Source organism: Rhineura floridana, chromosome 14, assembly GCF_030035675.1.
Source record: "Rhineura floridana isolate rRhiFlo1 chromosome 14, rRhiFlo1.hap2, whole genome shotgun sequence".
In the NCBI taxonomy this organism is placed as follows: Eukaryota; Metazoa; Chordata; class Lepidosauria; order Squamata; family Rhineuridae; genus Rhineura; species Rhineura floridana.
The window spans coordinates 31,934,006-31,951,543 of NC_084493.1; the positions used below are offsets into that span (position 1 = coordinate 31,934,006).

At 45.1% G+C, this 17,538-nt stretch overlaps 1 protein-coding gene across 7 annotated transcripts in view; it reads right to left on the reverse strand.

Moving 5' to 3' along the window:
* The window catches only part of THSD4 (thrombospondin type 1 domain containing 4), a 699,350-nt gene that overhangs the window by 31,878 nt on the left and 649,934 nt on the right, over positions 1-17,538 (reverse strand). For all 7 annotated transcript variants that reach the window (XM_061595164.1, XM_061595167.1, XM_061595165.1 and 4 more), the window contains one exon: positions 16,000-16,173. In XM_061595164.1, coding sequence (XP_061451148.1) covers positions 16,000-16,173 — 174 coding nt within the window. The remainder of the gene's footprint in view (positions 1-15,999; positions 16,174-17,538) is intronic.

A 17,538-nucleotide genomic window follows, 5' to 3' on the forward strand; every position in this document is an offset into this window, starting at 1 on the left:
TTCCAGTGCTGAAACCAAACCATATTCCATTGTCAGCTTATTTCTTCTCTATCTCTCTTTGTGGTTTTGAAAGAGAGTACATTTATGTGTTGCACGAGTAGGCAGGCTGTGTGGAATCATGGCACAGCAGGGGAAACTCGAGTAAAGCAAACTTCCGGCAAACTTCTGGCTCTTGGACTATGAAAGGCTATATCTCGACAATATGTTTTGAGGGTTCAGGGTTCTTCAGTTTGTAATTTGTCATAAACCCAGATGCATTTTTAAAAGACAGACAGACCTGACCCATGGGGTGTAATGCACTGGGAACCCGAGACTGAGGGCTACTGGAATGTCATACTCTTTGTCTCCCAGAAAGAAAATCATGGCAAAGAGAAAAATCAGCATGGTCCCACCCATCAGTCAGAGAGGGAGAAGCTGCACGAACTTTGACCCATGCCTCCTTTGCTAGAAAGAACACTTAGCTCTAGCTGCCAGTTGCCTTGGATGATGGCTAAGCGCTGCCGAGGTTGCGTAGGCTTGGGGGGTGCGTGTACTATTACAATCTAAGTCGCCTTGAGGATCTCTGATGGAAAGGGGGGATACAAATCATCATCACCTGTTACAATATCATTAGAAGTGAAAAGCAATTGTACTGAAATCCAACAATCGTTTCCCACTTTTTAACTTTATGGGGATAGTTCTTCAGATGTGACCAGCCTGGATCAAAACTGAAAACTGTTAAGTGTTATTAATGATCCTGGTGATGATCTTCTGCCAGTGCTGAGCTGAGCTAAAATACTCACTATGTTTTGTGAACATTTTTGGGCAATGCCCAGGAAAAAAAACCCTTTCTGGTTATTTTAGCACACATTTAGAAACATATTCAATTAAGACCTGACCCACGGGGTCCTTGTAAACCATGTTATATGTGCACTAGTCTGGAAATTTTTCAGATGTGTCCTTGGAAAGAACCATACACTTGTAAGAACTTCCATCCTCAAACCTATGCAGATCCCAAACTTGGCCTGTAGAAGGGATGTGCAAACCTCAGTTTTGGTTTCTCATTTTCCCCATCTTTTTATTTTTTTTAAATTAAATTTAAATTACAAAGGTATCTTGGACATCCAAGAAACAAGCCTATGATCATAACAACCCCCCTCCCCAAAGCAATTCAAGAATTATTAAAAAAAACACCATTCCAAAAATTTACATGTGTTGATTGTGGTTGCCATTCTCTAGATTTATCACTTGCAAAGTCAATAAATGGGTACCAAATTTCAAGAAAATCATCTGTTTTCTCGAGGTCAGGGTAGTGTTTATAACCAAATTTTCAAATGGGCTTAATGATCTGAAGGGTTGGTAATAACATGCAATATTTGATGCATATGGATCCAACCAATCAGTCACTTGCATAGTTTCCATGACAACTGTGCACGGTTGTTAATGGGGAAGTTAATGGGGAATCATTAAGATAAAAACCCTTCATTCTCTATAAACCTATTTCTTTCCAATTACAGGTACGTAAAATCTATTTGTATTATTAAAAAATGAGTGAAAGGGGAGAGGGATAAAAGGAGAAACTGGTGGTGGGGCACAACACTGAAAGCCACCTATACCAAGTGTGAAGGTCTGAAGCTGGAAAGGGGGTTGTAATAGATTTCAGCAAAGGTTTATAATAAACTAGAAAGGGCAATGCCGATAACCTTTTAAAATCTAGTTTATCATATTCTATGTGAAACCAGAAGCAATTATCAGTATCTTGTAAAAAACTGAGTGTATTAAGAACATAAGAACATAAGAAGAGCCTGCTGGATCAGGCCAGTGGCCCATCCAGTCCAGCATCCTGTTCTCACAGTGGCCAACCAGGTGCCTGGGGGAAGCCCGCAAGCAGGACCCGAGTGCAAGAACACTCTCCCCTCCTGAGGCTTCCGGCAACTGGTTTTCAGAAGCATGCTGCCTCTGACTAGGGTGGCACGGCACAGCCATCACGGCTAGTAGCCATTGATAGCCCTGTCCTCCATGAATTTGTCTAATCTTCTTTTAAAGCCATCCAAGCTGGTGGCCATTACTGCATCTTGTGGGAGCAAATTCCATAGTTCAACTATGCGCTGAGTAAAGAAGTACTTCCTTTTGTCTGTCCTGAATCTTCCAACATTCAGCTTCTTTGAATGTCCACGAGTTCTAGTATTATGAGAGAGGGAGAAGAACTTTTCTCTATCCACTTTCTCAATGCCATGCATAATTTTATACACTTCTATCATGTCTCCTCTGACCCGCCTTTTCTTTAAACTAAAAAGCCCCAAATGCTGCAACCTTTCCTCGTAAGGGAGTCGCTCCATCCCCTTGATCATTCTGGTTGCCCTCTTCTGAACCTTTTCCAACTCTAGAATATCCTTTTTGAGATGAGGTGACCAGAACAGTACACAGTATTCCAAATGCGGCCGCACCATAGATTTATACAACGGCATTATGATATCGGCTGTTTTATTTTCAATACCTTTCCTAATTATTGCTAGCATGGAATTTGCCTTTTTCACAGCTGCCGCACACTGGGTCGACATTTTCATTGTGCTGTCCACTACAACCCCGAGGTCTCTCTCCTGGTCGGTCACCGCCAGTTCAGACCCCATGAGCGTATATGTGAAATTCAGATTTTTTGCTCGAATATGCATAATTTTACACTTGTTTATATTGAATTGCATTTGCCATTTTTCCGCCCATTCACTCAGTTTGGAGAGGTCTTTTTGGAGCTCTTCACAATCCCTTTTTGTTTTAACAACCCTGAACAATTTAGTGTCGTCAGCAAACTTGGCCACTTCACTGCTCACTCCTAATTCTAGGTCATTAATGAACAAGTTGAAAAGTACAGGTCCCAATACCGATCCTTGAGGGACTCCATTTTCTACAGCCCTCCATTGGGAGAACTGTCCATTTATTCCTACTCTCTGCTTTCTGCTTCTTAACCAATTCCTTATCCACAAGAGGACCTCTCCTCTTATTCCATGACTGCTAAGCTTCCTCAGAAGCCTTTGGTGAGGTACCTTGTCAAACGCTTTTTGAAAGTCTAAGTACACTATGTCCACTGGATCACCTCTATCTATATGCTTGTTGACACTCTCAAAGAATTCTAATAGGTTACTGAGACAGGACTTTCCCTTGCAGAAGCCATGCTGGCTCTGCTTCAGCAAGGCTTGTTCTTCTATGTGCTTGGTTAATCTAGCTTTAATAATACTTTCTACCAGTTTTCCAGGCACAGAAGTTAAGCTAACTGGCCTGTAATTTCCGGGATCCCCTCTGGATCCCTTTTTGAAGATTGGCGTTACATTTGCCACTTTCCAGTCCTCAGGCACGGAGGAGGACCCGAGGGACAAGTTACATATTTTAGTTAGCAGATCAGCAATTTCACCTTTGAGTTCTTTGAGAACTCTCGGGTGGATGCCATCCGGGCCCGGTGATTTGTCAGTTTTTATATTGTCCATTAAGCTTAGAACTTCCTCTCTCGTTACCACTATTTGTCTTAGTTCCTCAGAATCCCTTCCTGCAAATGTTAGTTCAGGTTCAGGGATCTGCCCTATATCTTCCACTGTGAAGACAGATGCAAAGAATTCATTTAGCTTCTCTGCAATCTCCTTATCGTTCTTTAGTACACCTTTGACTCCCTTATCATCCAAGGGTCCAATTGTCTCCCTAGATGGTCTCCTGCTTTGAATGTATTTATAGAATTTTTTGTTGTTGGTTTTTATGTTCTTAGCAATGTGCTCCTCAAATTCTTTTTTAGCATCCCTTATTGTCTTCTTGCATTTCTTTTGCCAGAGTTTGTGTTCTTTTTTATTTTCTTCATTCGGACAAGACTTCCATTTTCTGAAGGAAGACTTTTTGCCTCTAAGAGCTTCCTTGACTTTGCTCGTTAACCATGCTGGCATCTTCTTGGCCCTGGCGGTACCTTTTCTGATCTGCGGTATGCACTCCAGTTGAGCTTCTAATAGAGTGTTTTTAAACAACTTCCAAGCATTTTCGAGTGATGTGACCCTCTGGACTTTGTTTTTCAGCTTTCTTTTTACCAGTCCCCTCATTTTTGTGAAGTTTCCTCTTTTGAAGTCAAATGTGACCGTGTTGGATTTTCTTGGCAATTGGCCAGTTACATGTATGTTTAATTTAATAGCACTGTGGTCACTGCTCCCAATCGGTTCAACAACACTTACATCTCGCACCAGGTCCCGGTCCCCACTGAGGATTAAGTAGATTATGTAGAGGAGTTGCCCCATGATACCATTGCAGTTGTGGGATTTCCCAGGCCACCTTCCGTATTATGGCAATATAAAACTGAGTAGCGTAATCTTGGTCTCTTAACTTCATAAACGAATGAAATGATTGGTTTCTGCCAATTTTGTAACAGTTTAGATGGAATTGTTAGCAGCAAAACTTGAAAAAGGAAGACAAACTTTGGTAAAATCTTCATTTTGGTGTGGCTGCTCTGCCCATCCAAGAAAGATTTATCTGTGACCAATTTTTGAAATCTGATTTGAAATCTCTTAATAAAGGAGAAAAAACTAGCTTTTGCAATTTGGTTGAAAATTTAGAGATAAAAAATTTAAATCCTGTTATGTCTATGGTAGGGATATTCAGACATAGTATTTCAAATTTAGACTTATTAATTGTAAGACCTGCCACTTCTCCATAGGCTTCAATTACTCTGATGGCCTCAGTTACACTTCTGGGTTAGAGACCATCAGAGCTATATAATCAGCGAACAAAATAATAATAATAATAATAATAATAATAATAATAATAATAATAATAATAATACATTTTTGTTGTCTGCCTCCCACCCAAAATGCAGGTTCAGTTCTCCAACTTCACATCAGTTTGCTTTTTTTAAAAAAAGTCTTCATCAACCTTTTAGTGTGAATTTTCCCTAGTAAACATATTTTAATGTAATTTTGCTTTAAATACTGTGTACATTTTTGCAAAGCAATTTTCCTTAGTACAATGCAGTTTTGTTATTTTCACCAATATATGCATTTATACCCACATTTTACCCTAGCAAATGCATTTTGGTACATATTGGCTTAAGAACTCAGAGAAGTGTGAATTCTGAAGAATAGCTGCTTTTTGGTTCATGTATTATTTCAGGAACTGTGAATTGCTTTTCAATGCAAACTGAACAGAATTTCTGCAACTTCTCGAGGCTGGAGGCAGGGGGGGGATGGCCACCTTCCCACCCCCAAGAGGCTTAACTGTCATTCAAGACATGGGCCCAGAAAATGAAGTCTGCTGCCAGATTATAGAGCAGAGGTGGGCCATCCCCTGGGCTGGATGCAGCTCAGGGCTTCTTAGCTGTGCTTCAGGCCCTCCGCTACTTGGCCTTCCCCCCTTTGCCTTGGGTCCCATGCTCACTAAAGAGGAACCCAAGGAAGAGGAATAGCAGAAATTTGCAAGACTGGGGACCTGATCTGGATTGGTAATGTGGCATTGGGTAAGGGTGGTGGTGATGTTAGAGAGGCTTAACCAGTTGTTCTCCACTTTGGTCCCAATTAGAAATGGGGCGGATTTCAGCATTTTTGGAGTTGTTACTGAATTCTGTCAGAATCCATAAATCCTATACTGTATGTCTTTGGATTGGGTATGTACTAATGCTTGTGACTGTCAGCGACACTGGCTTTTTAAAAAAACCAATCCAGGGCTAATTTGACATCATTATTAACCATCAACAGCTTTGCTCTAAAGTGCTGCAATGTGTATTCCTTTGAAGTTGTGTCTCAATGAGGTGATAACAATTACCATTAACATCTTTGGTCAGCACGGCAGTAGCCTGAGGCAATAGGCAGAATTGACAGGTGATGATCTGCCGAATAGAAAACCCAAGAGACCATTGGTAGAAAGATCGAAATAGCAAAAGAAAAGAAAAGAAAAGAAATTGAGGGAAAATGCGGATCAGCACCACAAGCCAATTGTGAAAACCAAAACACAGACCGGAACAAAAGAACGAACCCCATCCCTAAGTCCCAATCCAGATCAGGTACCCACATTGGCCCAAAAAGAATCAATTGAAACCTGCCTTCTTTTTAAGAAATGTGTGTTTTCATTGCCAAACGTTAAAGGTGTGTGATGGTGTGTGGGTATGTCTAGGCCCACTCCATTTTGAAAGGCTTTTCACTGAGGTTATGTTGTAGAGTGGGGGTGGTGGACTGAGGGGTGCTGAATTCTATTTGGCCCTTGAAACTCTCTGCAGGCCAAACCCCTCATTGGCCCTGCTTTGCATCTCTGTGTTTTTGCTTAACAGCATTGTGTCCCTCAATTCTGATAATGTCCCTGGCTTGCCTGGATGAAGGATAGAGAGGGGTGCATGAGTTGAAACTAGTCTACTGTACAAAGGTAAACATTGTTGCTCCACCCACTTTTGCCTCTAGCCACACCCACCTCTGGCATGTGACTCCCAGAGGGTTGTCCAGAAGGGAATGTGGACCTTGGGCTGAAAAAGTTTCCCCACCCCTGTTGCAGAGCGTGCTGGAGGAAAAGCTCTTGGACTCTGCCCTGCTTCATTGGCACTCCTAAATATTTTGCCTCTGCAACTGACCTCTTCATTTTCTTCTCAGGAGCAGTCAATGCTAGAACTCAGACCTCATGGCTCGATTGCCCCATGTAGTGAGCACTTGGAGCAGTGGTGGGGAACCTGTTGCCGTCCTGGGCTTGTTGGGCCCCAGATCCCATTAGCCCCAGCCAGCATGTCAGGGATTATGGGAGTTGTACTATGGCACCATCTGGAGAGCCACAGGTTCTTCATTTCTACTTTATAAATTTATAAATTATAGCAATGATACAGGAGCCTAGATAAGATTTAGAAGGGAATTAAACCAATTTATGAATGAGGCATCTTGCATTAATGGGCATTAGTCGTAATACTCTCCAGGTCCAGAGAGAGTATGCCTTTAAATATCTGCTCCTGAATATCTGTCTGTTCCAGAAGAGGGTTATTGCTCTCATGTGCTGTTTGTAGCTTGAAGATGCTTCAAGATGCTGGGCTAGATGGGCGTTTGGTCCGACCCAACAGATCTGATTTGTGTTATGTCCTGATAAAGGAGAACAGCATAGACACAGGGTTTTTGCCTCAATCAGAATTAGCCCAGCATAATCTTGCTTTCTCTTTCCAGTCCTGTGCTTTGGGATGCAATGGAACTAAAAGCCCACCCAACAGCTTCACCCCTATTAGCTGAACAGAACATTGGGACAAGCAACCTCCTAGTCCTGAAATACTTCTAAAGAATCTGCACAAAATGAGAGGTAACTATCTTGACAGCATCTGGAATTCCTTCAGTTGGGAAAAGATGTGTTCCCCCCTCAATTCTGAATGAAAAGAGATGTTGAAAGATTAGAGAAAAGGGAAGGATTTAACTCAGTGGAAAAGCCAGATAAACTGGCCACTAGCCCAGAGTTTTTGTCTCCTCCAGGCTCTTCAAAATCTAGCACGCCTGTATGTAAAACAAAATCAATTTAACCTTGACTGACAAGTCATGCATCTGAATTGTATTCACACTACCTTTGATCCTGGTTTATCTCCCTAATCTAGGGTGCATTCTATCCTTGAGCATTCTATTTCTATTTCTTCTTCAAAGTGTACCTGAAACTTTATAGTCCCCTTGGGCACCTGACAGCAACTGGGCAGCTCTGCTCCATCACATCTGCTTTCCTTTTTATTATTTATTTATTTGATTTATATCCCACCCTTCCTCCCAGCAGGACTCCAGGGCGGCATTTTTAAAGATCTTCTTCCCCCCTCCTGCCACCTTGGCAGGAGTTGGGCTTGACCCATGGCCACAAAGATATCCCTGCCTTGCTCAGGAGTACATTCCAGTGCACTCTATATGTTCAGGACTCGGATGGATGTACTCTACAGCAAAATCGATACACCATCCATGATACAGTCAACAAAATTAAGTTAAACTATTAGCTCTCAACAGAATCTGTAGAGGCCAGTCAGTGGGTAGCCTAATACAAAAAAGACTTAATTTATGCTCCTTAAGAAAATATCTCTTCTTTTTCAAATGTCACAGAGGACATCGCTGGTTGTCTTACTATTGTTACATCTCTAATTTGAGTGGGAGAATGGAGGGAAGTACTGTGTTGAAAAAAATAAAGAATAAAAACCAAACTAAAAATAGCACAGGTGAATACATTGTAGATAGAGCTAGGGTCCTCCAGATGGATAGGCTTGATTACCTTTACCTGTGATGCTCTGTCTGACTTCCTTCCCGCTGTTAGACTGATACGTTTTTAGGGAAGCTTACCTGCTCCTCCTCCTTCTGCCCTGTCTTCTCTTCTCCGACTGTCCGGAAGAGAGGAGACACTCTTTGTTTCTGCTCTCTGTCTCCTAGCCATAAGGTCAACTCCCACTCCTGGGCGTTTCCCCTCCAATTTAGTTAGTTAGAACTAGGTATGCCTTTCTATCTACAAGTAGCTTTTCTTATTTTACTAAGTCTTAAGTCTCAGTGAGGCTGATGCAGGTTAAAAGCCTGCTTTCTTAGGTAAACGCGCGCACACGCTGGCACACTCGTATTTCAGACCGCTGTTACCCTCTGCTGTGCTGCTTAAGCAAATTTAGCACCAGCAACAGTACATAGGTGAGAATTATTGGCAATTGTCATTTATTATTGATGATATCAGCAGTTATCAATTCTGAATGGAGCTGAACCAAGGCTACTCACTTAGTTTTCATGTTTCTGAATGCCTCTAAAGAAACTGCCTGATATTAAGTGAGACACACCTGTATCCTCATGACATCCCTGCTAATTTTCTGTAGTATTCTCCAGTCTTACTACCTTCTATCTCCAAAAAAGCATAGGATTAAAAGTCACCAGTAGTGGTGTCATCTAACTTCCTTAGCTTGGATTACAAACCTTGCCAATTCCTAATGCTCGTTTTAAATATGGGGTAAGCATTATAATCTCTGAGTTCTTTTCTGGCTTAGATTAAAATCTGAGCTATAGAAGAACCCCCCTTGTCTCTTCCATTCAACTGGTTGCTGTTCCAGCAGTAAGAGGAACTGTCTGTCTATCCCTCCCTCCCCACAAGAACATGGAACGGGGTGTGAAAAGGGGGCATAGCTTATAGGGTTTAGGGCAGAGATAGGGAACCTTTTTCAGCTCAAGCACTGCATTCTCTTCTGGGCAACTTTACAAGGGCTACTCTCCAGTGTTGACAAAACCAGAGGCAAAAGTGGGTGGAACAATGGATCAATGTTTTATATACTGTTTTAACGTGTATGTCGCCCAGAGTGGCTGGCCAACCAGCCAGATGGGCGACTAACAAATCTCATAATAAATAAATAAAAATAAATAAATCTAAATTTTATCTTTGTACAGCAGGCTAGTTTCTATACACACACACTTTCTCTCACACATTCACACATGTACATGTGTGAGTGTGCATGCACGCACGCACGCACGCATGCACACACACACACACACACACACACACACACACACACACACACCTTTCCATCCTCCATCCAGACAAGCAAGGGCCATATTCATCCCCAATGCCTGAAATCCCCCACCACTGGTTTAGGGGGAAGAGATCACACCCCATCCAGTTCCCAATGTTGTCAGAGTCCAATTTGGTTTCAGTTTGGAATACACTGAGTTCTTTTCTGGTTTATGTTTTGGGTTGAGAATAGCTTGGTTTGCCAAGCCCAGTTACCCATCAGTAGTTAAAAGTTATGAAGAAACAACCAACTAGTTAGGATGGGGAACAGATCCTTAATTAATCTATCAACAACAGATTCTCTCCATTTTAATCTGTGCTGTGATTGTAGCCAGAGAAAATACAACTGTAGATGCAGAGATTCAAGGAACGGAGGCTCACTCGGTTCTGTGACTTTTTCTCTTTTTATTAAAGTAACAGTAACATCAAAAGTTTTATGACTCATCCACCTAGCTATGCTTTCTAAGAACTTTGCCCTGACTAAGCATGACTCCGCAGTCAAAGCAGCAAAGAAACATTCCCCTGCACCTCCTTAAGAAGCCTGGGTTTTTGTGCAAAGTCATTGGATCCTCCTTAATGACACTTCAAACTCCCTCTTCGGCGTGAAGGGGGTGAAGGAGGCTGGCTCTCAGGTTCTCCCTCTGAGAGTTGCGGGCGGTCAGCCTGCTCAACCATGGGAACCTGCAGGGCGCCCAGCTGGGAAATGTCAGGTGTAGTAGGCTGCACCATGACTGTGGGTGGAAGAGAGGGGTGTGTGCGTAACAGTTCAGTCTCCACAGGGGCGGTCTCCACAAGCCCTTGTTGTGCTTCAGCGGTGGGGTGGCAGAGGCAGGGGAAGTCGAGGTGTCAGTGACTGGGATGTGCGTACTCTGAGAACTCTCTCTGCTGCTTGTCCCCTCCCCCTGCTCATCCTCCCAGTCCTCAATGTCAGAGTCTGGTGCCTCGAAGCCTCCCCTACCCACCTGGGTCACTACATCATCTGCCCCAAATGGCAAATCTTTCCCCACCCTGGGGGCTTTGGCTTGTCAGGGTAAGCATCATGAAACTCTCTCACCAAGTCCAGCACATGAATGTTGGTCGCTGCCTCCCAAGATCTTTCTTCTGGACCCAAACTCCTCCAATGGATCAAGTATTGCAGCTTTCCCCGGTGCCGATGAGAGTAATGGATTTTCTCCACCTCAAACTCTTCCTAACCATCAATCCAAATGGGAGGAGGCGGAGTCTCAGGCACTCTGTGGGGGTCTGGTGGTTTCTCTGGCATTAACAAGAAGTGATGAAAGACGGGATGGATCTTGAGAGAAGCAGGTAGATGTAGACAAGAAGCCACTGGAGTGATCTGAGCTTCCATTTCAAAGGGGCCCAGTCTTCAAGCCTCTAGTTTATGGCTGGGAACACAGGTGGGCAGATAATGTGTGGAAAGCCACACCTTGTCTCCAACCTGTATCTCTGGGCCAGACTGGTAACGTTGATCTGCCACCCGCTTGTCATCGGCTTTCGCTTGCAAAAGTTGCTTGTGTAATAACTGCTGCATTGCCTGCAATTCTTGCACGAACTGTGTTGCCACTGGGACAGCCGGTGTAGAGCTGGGGTTGGCCAAAGTACACGGGTGGAATCCAAAGTTGGCAAAGAACGGTGTCTGCTGAGTAGATGCATGCACTGAGTTGTTGTAGGCAAACTCAGCCAGGGGCAATAGTGTCAGCCAATTGTCTTGCTGATAATTGACATAGCAGTGAAGATATTGTTCCAGAGTAGCATTCACTTTCTCTGTCTGTCCATCTGTCTGGGGGTGGTGTGCAAACAACAATCTTAGCTCACTCTGAAGCAGTTGCCACAGAGCTCACCAAAAATGTGCTGTAAACTGGGCTCCCTGGTCCAATACCAAACTGGTGGGGAGGCCGTGCAGACAGAAAATGTGCTGCACAAACAGTTGGGCAGTCTCTCGGGCGTTTGGCAACCCTGCACAGGGGATGAAGTGGCCCATTTTGGTGAAAGCATCATGCCCACCAAGTCATCATTCGCCAGGATCCCTTGGGCATGGGCAGAGGCTCCAATAAACCAGCAGGTCACCCTGGGGTGTGCTTTGCCCTTAGACATGTATTGAACGTATGTCTCTACATCATGTTTAACCTTCGACCACCAGAGGTCCCACGTGACAGCTTGTAGCCTTTTAAAAACACCAAAATGACTGGCCATGGGGGTGTCATGACACTGGCAAAGCACCTTGGCATGCAACACTCCCGGAGGCACATGCAGAGACTAATAGTGATAAAGAAGACCAGATCGATGGGAAAATCCTTTCGCACAGTCTTGCAGTGAGTGCTCCAGCTCCCACACCCTTTCCTGAGCGAATGGGTCTTGTTCTTGGGCTCTGTGCAGTTCCTTGAACCATGAGTCAGGGCAACTGGCTGAAACCATCTTCTCAAAGGGCTGCATGGTAGGCTGGGTGTCCTGGTACTCAGGCTTGTGGGACAATGCATCTGCCTGGCGGTTCTGAGCCTGGGGGACGTAATGGATGCAGAAGTGGAACCTGGTGAACTGTGCTCCCCGAACCTGTCACTGATTCTGCTTGCAGGCTGCAGATGGTGCCAGGTCTCGAAGGCATCACGAATGGCCAACAGCTCCTTCTCCCAGACTGTATAATTCCTCTCAGCACTTGAGAAGTAAGTGCAGGGTCGTAAGTCCCCCTCCAATGGCTACGTCTGATGCATCACTTTCCATCACAAAGGGTTGCTGGGGGTCAGCATGCTGGAGAATGGGCTCTGAGGAAAATAGCAGCTTCAGCTCCTCAAATGTTTGTTGGGCCACTTCAGACCAACGAAAGGGTCCAGGGCCGTTCAGGCAGTCAGTGAGTGGGGCGGTCAGGTTCAAGAAGGTGGTGATGAAGCGCCTGTAGTCGTTAGCAAACACCAAGAAATGCTGAAGGTCCTTTTTGGTTTTGGGAGGGTGCCAAGAGAGTACACTACGCACCTTCTCGGAGTCCATCTCCACTCCGGCTGAAGAGGTGCAATAGTCCAGGAACTCCAAAGTCGTCAGGTCAAATCCGCACTTCTCCAGCTTGGCATACAAGTGATGCTCTCTCATTCTTTGCACATGCGCCTCATGCTGCTCTGGGGAATTAGAGTAAATAAGAATGTCATCTAAATAAACTGTCACAAAGCGGTCCAAATAGTCCCGGAAGATGTAATTCATGAGATTTTGGAAGACAGCTTGAGCGTTCAATAGTCCAAACGGCATGGCCAGGTATTCAAAGCATCCCTTGCGGGTCTTGAATGCCATTTTCCACTCATCCCCCTCCTTTATTCTGACCAAATTGTAAGCTCCACGTAAGTCCAGTTTGGTGTAGATTTTTACCAACTGTAGGCACTCCAGCATCTCGCTGATAAGAGGTAGGGGGTATTTATTGGGGATCGCGATCGTGACACGGATGTAACTTGCCATTGTTTTTCTTGACAAACAGCAGAGTTGCACCAGCGGGGGACTTGGATGGTCGTATGAATCCTCGCTGTAAATTGGTGTCCAAAAACTCCCACAGTGCCTCCAACTCTGGCTCCAGCAAGGAATAAATGCACCCCAAAGGGATGTTTGCTCCAGGCAACAAGTCTATGGCACAGTCATAAGGGTGGTGGTAGGCAACTGGTCAGCTTCTTTTTTGTCAAACATGTCTTTAAAGTCCTGATACTTTTCTGGACTCTTCCTGCAGGGTGGTAGCTGCTAACCTGACAGATTCTGGTTCCTTGGGGGGCTGGCAGTGCTGTTTGCAGTACTCTGATTGAAATGACACTATGGCCTTCCAAGAGATGACCGGATTGTGCTAAGCCAGCCAAGTCATGCCCAGCACTACAGGGAAGGGGGGGAGTGCTGCCCAGTAAAACAACATATTTTCCACATGTCCCAGTAACTCCACTTTCAGGGGCTTGGTGGCCCTGGTGACAGTCCCTGATTTCAGTGGTTGGCCATCTATGGTCTTCACCAACAGCGGCAACGTGAGCTCCATGATGGGCACGTGATGCTCTTTTGCAAATTCCAGATCTATAAAGTTGATGCAAGCACCTGAATCCACCATGGTGTAAACTTGGAGATTGGGACCCTCTGGCAATCTCAAGCAAATGGGCAGATGCAAGGTGGACTTAGGTGGCAGAGGCTGTTCCTGAGGTCTCTGACTCGAGTCGCTCCCAGCTCTCTGATCTCTACAAGAGCTGGGAGTGGTAGTTTTCCTGCATTGGTGCGTTTTCTGACTTGGCCGGGCAGGATTTGGCCATATGCCCCAGGTTCCTGCAACATAAACACAAGCCCTCCTTTTGTTGCTTCTCTTTCTCTGCCTCTCAGGTGCGGCCAAGCCCCCCCCCCAGTTGCATGGGTTCAGACTCTGTTTGTGGTGAGGTTCCCACGCTGGAAGTGTAATGGGCGCAAGGAAGGGGGGTGGGAGGTGCAGCTCTGGTAGATTTCGCTGGGCACTCCTGATGATGACCTTCAAGCTGTCTATCTGCAAACACAGCTGAATGAAAGCCGACAGGGATCAACCAGGATCTCCCCGCTAAGACCTTCTTGGTAACGGTACATCTGAGCTGAGTCATTCCAGTCCAACTCCTGAGCCAGGATTCGAAAAGGCATTGGTATAAGTGGCTACAGAGTCCTTGCCTTGACACAGCTTCCCCAGCTGATGGGACACAGTGGCTTTTCTCTGAGGGTCTCGGAAGATCTCCACCATCTCCCTCATGAAGTTGTCAAACTGATTTAGCATGGAGCCATTGCGAAGCAGCAGGGGAGTCACCCATTGAGCAGTCTCCCCCTCTAGAAGACTGATGATGAAAGCCACTTTCAAGGTGTCATTAGGAAAGTTCGGCTGCCTGACTCAGTTGTACAACTCACACTGGGCTATGAATGTTGCAAATAACTCATCCCCATTTTAACGTGGAGGCAAACTGACAGGAGGCTTGGCTTGAGGTGCAGGACTGGGCACAATGTCTGCCCCTGGTTGCAGGTTGGCCATCTGGGTAGCTAGCTGGGTCATTTGCTGTCGCAAGGTCTGATTCTCAGCATGAAGTTGCTGGAGCTCGGTTAACACATTCTGGAATGCTTCCTGGAGACTTTCTCCTTGCCCACCTCTCACTTCCATCTCTGTCATGGTGTCGTTGGGTGGAGAAGTAAGGGGCTGCGTCAAGCTGTTCTGCCCAAAGTCAAGGAATGGAGGCTTACTCTGTTCTGTGAGTTTTTCTCTTTTTATTAAACAGTTGCATCAAAAGCTTTACGACTCATCAACCTAGCTATGCTTTCTAAGAACTTTGCCCTGATTAACTATGACTAAGCAGGACTCTGCAGCACTCCACAGTTGACGCAGCAAAGAAATACCCTCCCTGCACCTCCTTAAGAAGCCTGGTTTTTTGTGCGAAGTCATTGGATCCTCCTTAATGATACTTCAAACTCCCTCTTCTGCCGCCAGTGGGAAAAGGGCGAAGGAGGCTGGCTCCCAGCTTCTCCCTCTGAGAGTTGCAGGTGGTCAGCCTGCTCAACCGTGGGAACCTTCAGGATGCCCAGCTGGGAAATGTCAGGTGTAGCAGATGGCCCACGACTGTGGGCGGAGGAGAGGGTACGTGTGTACCAGCTCAGTCTCCACAGGGGCAGTCTCTATCAGTCCTTGTGGTGCTTCAGTGGGAGGGCAGAGGCAGGAGAAGTCGAGGTGTCAGTGACTGGGATGTGCGTGCTCTGAGAACTCTCCCTGTTGCTTGTCCCCTCTCCCTGCTCATCCTCCCAGTCCTCAATGGTGCCTTCATGCCTCTCCTACCCACAGAGAAACAAAGCAATATCCTTTGAATCATCATATACTTTGTCCTAGTAATGAAACACGTAAATATGAAAATACATTGAAAACAGATGGAGCAAACAAAGGATAATTCTTCAGGGAAAAAATGATAATAACAATAAAAAAACCACATGCTCTGGAACATGACAATTGCCCCAAACATTTTCTCTTTATCATTCATTGGCGATCGCTCGTGGCCGAGTCAGATTGTCTTCCAAGATAAGGTCTTTAACAGTGGGTCTGTAAGTGACTGTGGAGACAATTCTGGATCCACACAGCCTCCCACAGTGAGGACATCGGTTTCCACTACAAGGTGACGATCCAGTAAGGGTTTTTTTCTTTATACTGGGGTGGTGATGAACAGATAATGGGCTTGCCCCAGTTCCAAGCCAAGTCCCACCCATTTCAATGGGAAAGATTTACAGCACAATCCTATCTGCTCAGAAGTCCCATTGTGTTCATAGGGTTGCAGCTTTGTTATGAAATCACTTGTACTTAATTTCCCTTAATTTTGACTGGGTTTTCCCCACACATTATCCAAGAACACTTTTAACTGTAACTGCTTTTAAAATGTTTTAACTGTAACTGGTTTTTAGAATGTTTTAAACAGTTTTTAGCATGCTTTTCCCCCGATGTTGCTGTTGTTGTTAAATTGTTTTGTTGATGGGTTTGCTGCCCTGGGCTCCTGCTGGAGGAAGGGCAGGATATAAATTCAATAAATAAGATAAGATAAATAGTACCTGGCTCCAGCTTCCAGCAAACCATTCTACTTTCCCCAAACACGGTCCATTGTCACAGGGAGTTGTTTCCGACGGTCTGTTGTGCCCACAGCCCTCGAGTGGCAAACTGCTGATGTGGTTGGTCATGCATATGACGGAGCGTGTCCGGACACCGGAGCCACATTCAGCTGAACACTGTCATGGCAGAAGACAACAAAGATATAAGTTAGACCAACTGCTGCTTTAGTAGAACTGGTTGTTCAAAGCTTGGGAGACAACAGGAAGGCTATCTGGCACAAGGAAGGACACAAATCCATATCAGATTCCACAATCAGTAAATCCACATTCTGCAATCAGAATATATCTTTAAAAATGGATTTTTGGCATGGAAGAGGGGATGGGACAAAACAGAAAGAGAGGAAAGACATGGAGAGATTTTCAAGACGTCATCTGTCTCTTGTTACTTATCCATGGTCACATCCAAAGTATTAGATAGAGATACTCCAGACTGTGCTATAGTACTAAGGCAACCCATCCTGTTGGTAAGGGGCAGGCATCCGAGGACTACATTCCCTATGGGTAAAGTGTTTGGGGCCACGTTATTGGTGGTGGTGGTGGGAGCAGTCGAAGCAAAAAGTAGCAAGGCCAAAAGTAAAATGTGGGTGGGACAGCCCTTGTCTAAATTCCCTTCTTTCTCTCTCACACAAACACATTCCAACAAACACACACACACCCATTCAACACAAGTACACTGGACCTTTCAGCTGACTGGTGCCAAAATCTCACTTTCAAAGGGGATGGCTTTTCTGCACCAGGCAGCTGATGGATGGGGAGAGCCAGCTCTTTGAACTCTGTTTGCAGATAGCTTGTATTCAAGCCCCTTACAAGCAATCCCACTGGCAGCACTAGGGAGTCTCTGATGGGGAATTCCCTAATATAGTTGATCCCAGTGTCAACACTATTGATCCCTGTCAACAGTTGATCCCTGTCAACACTGATCACTGATTGGGGGCCTCACTTGCCAAGGAACAATCTGAAGCACACTTTAAGCTCCCAATTGTTCCTTTGCAGCCACATATTTACCTGCCCCACGCCAGTTATATATGATGTCATGTGTGGGGCAAGTAGCAGTCATTTGAGAAAAACAGCCTCACGGGCCAAATTAGGACCCCCAGTTAGGCCTGCAGGCTATAGGTTCCCCACCATTGACATAAGTAATGTGTAGGCATCACACACAATTGTACATTCACCTTAAATCTCCTGTGTTTGGAAATCAATGCAGCCACCAGTGTGCATTCATGCAACTGTTTCATACCAACACTCAGTGATTTCATTTCAGCCACCGCCTGATGACATGAAACCTATGAAACACTCTCATGTGCATTTACTTCACTGGCCATTGTGGCTGGAATCCAAAGCTATATGGCAGGAGGTAATCAATGTGATGACCTTCAGATGTTGGACTCCAACTCCAATCAGCCCCCAACCAGCATGGCCAATGCTCAGGGTTGATGGGAGTTGGAGTCCAAGAACATCTGGAGGGCACCACATTTGCTAACT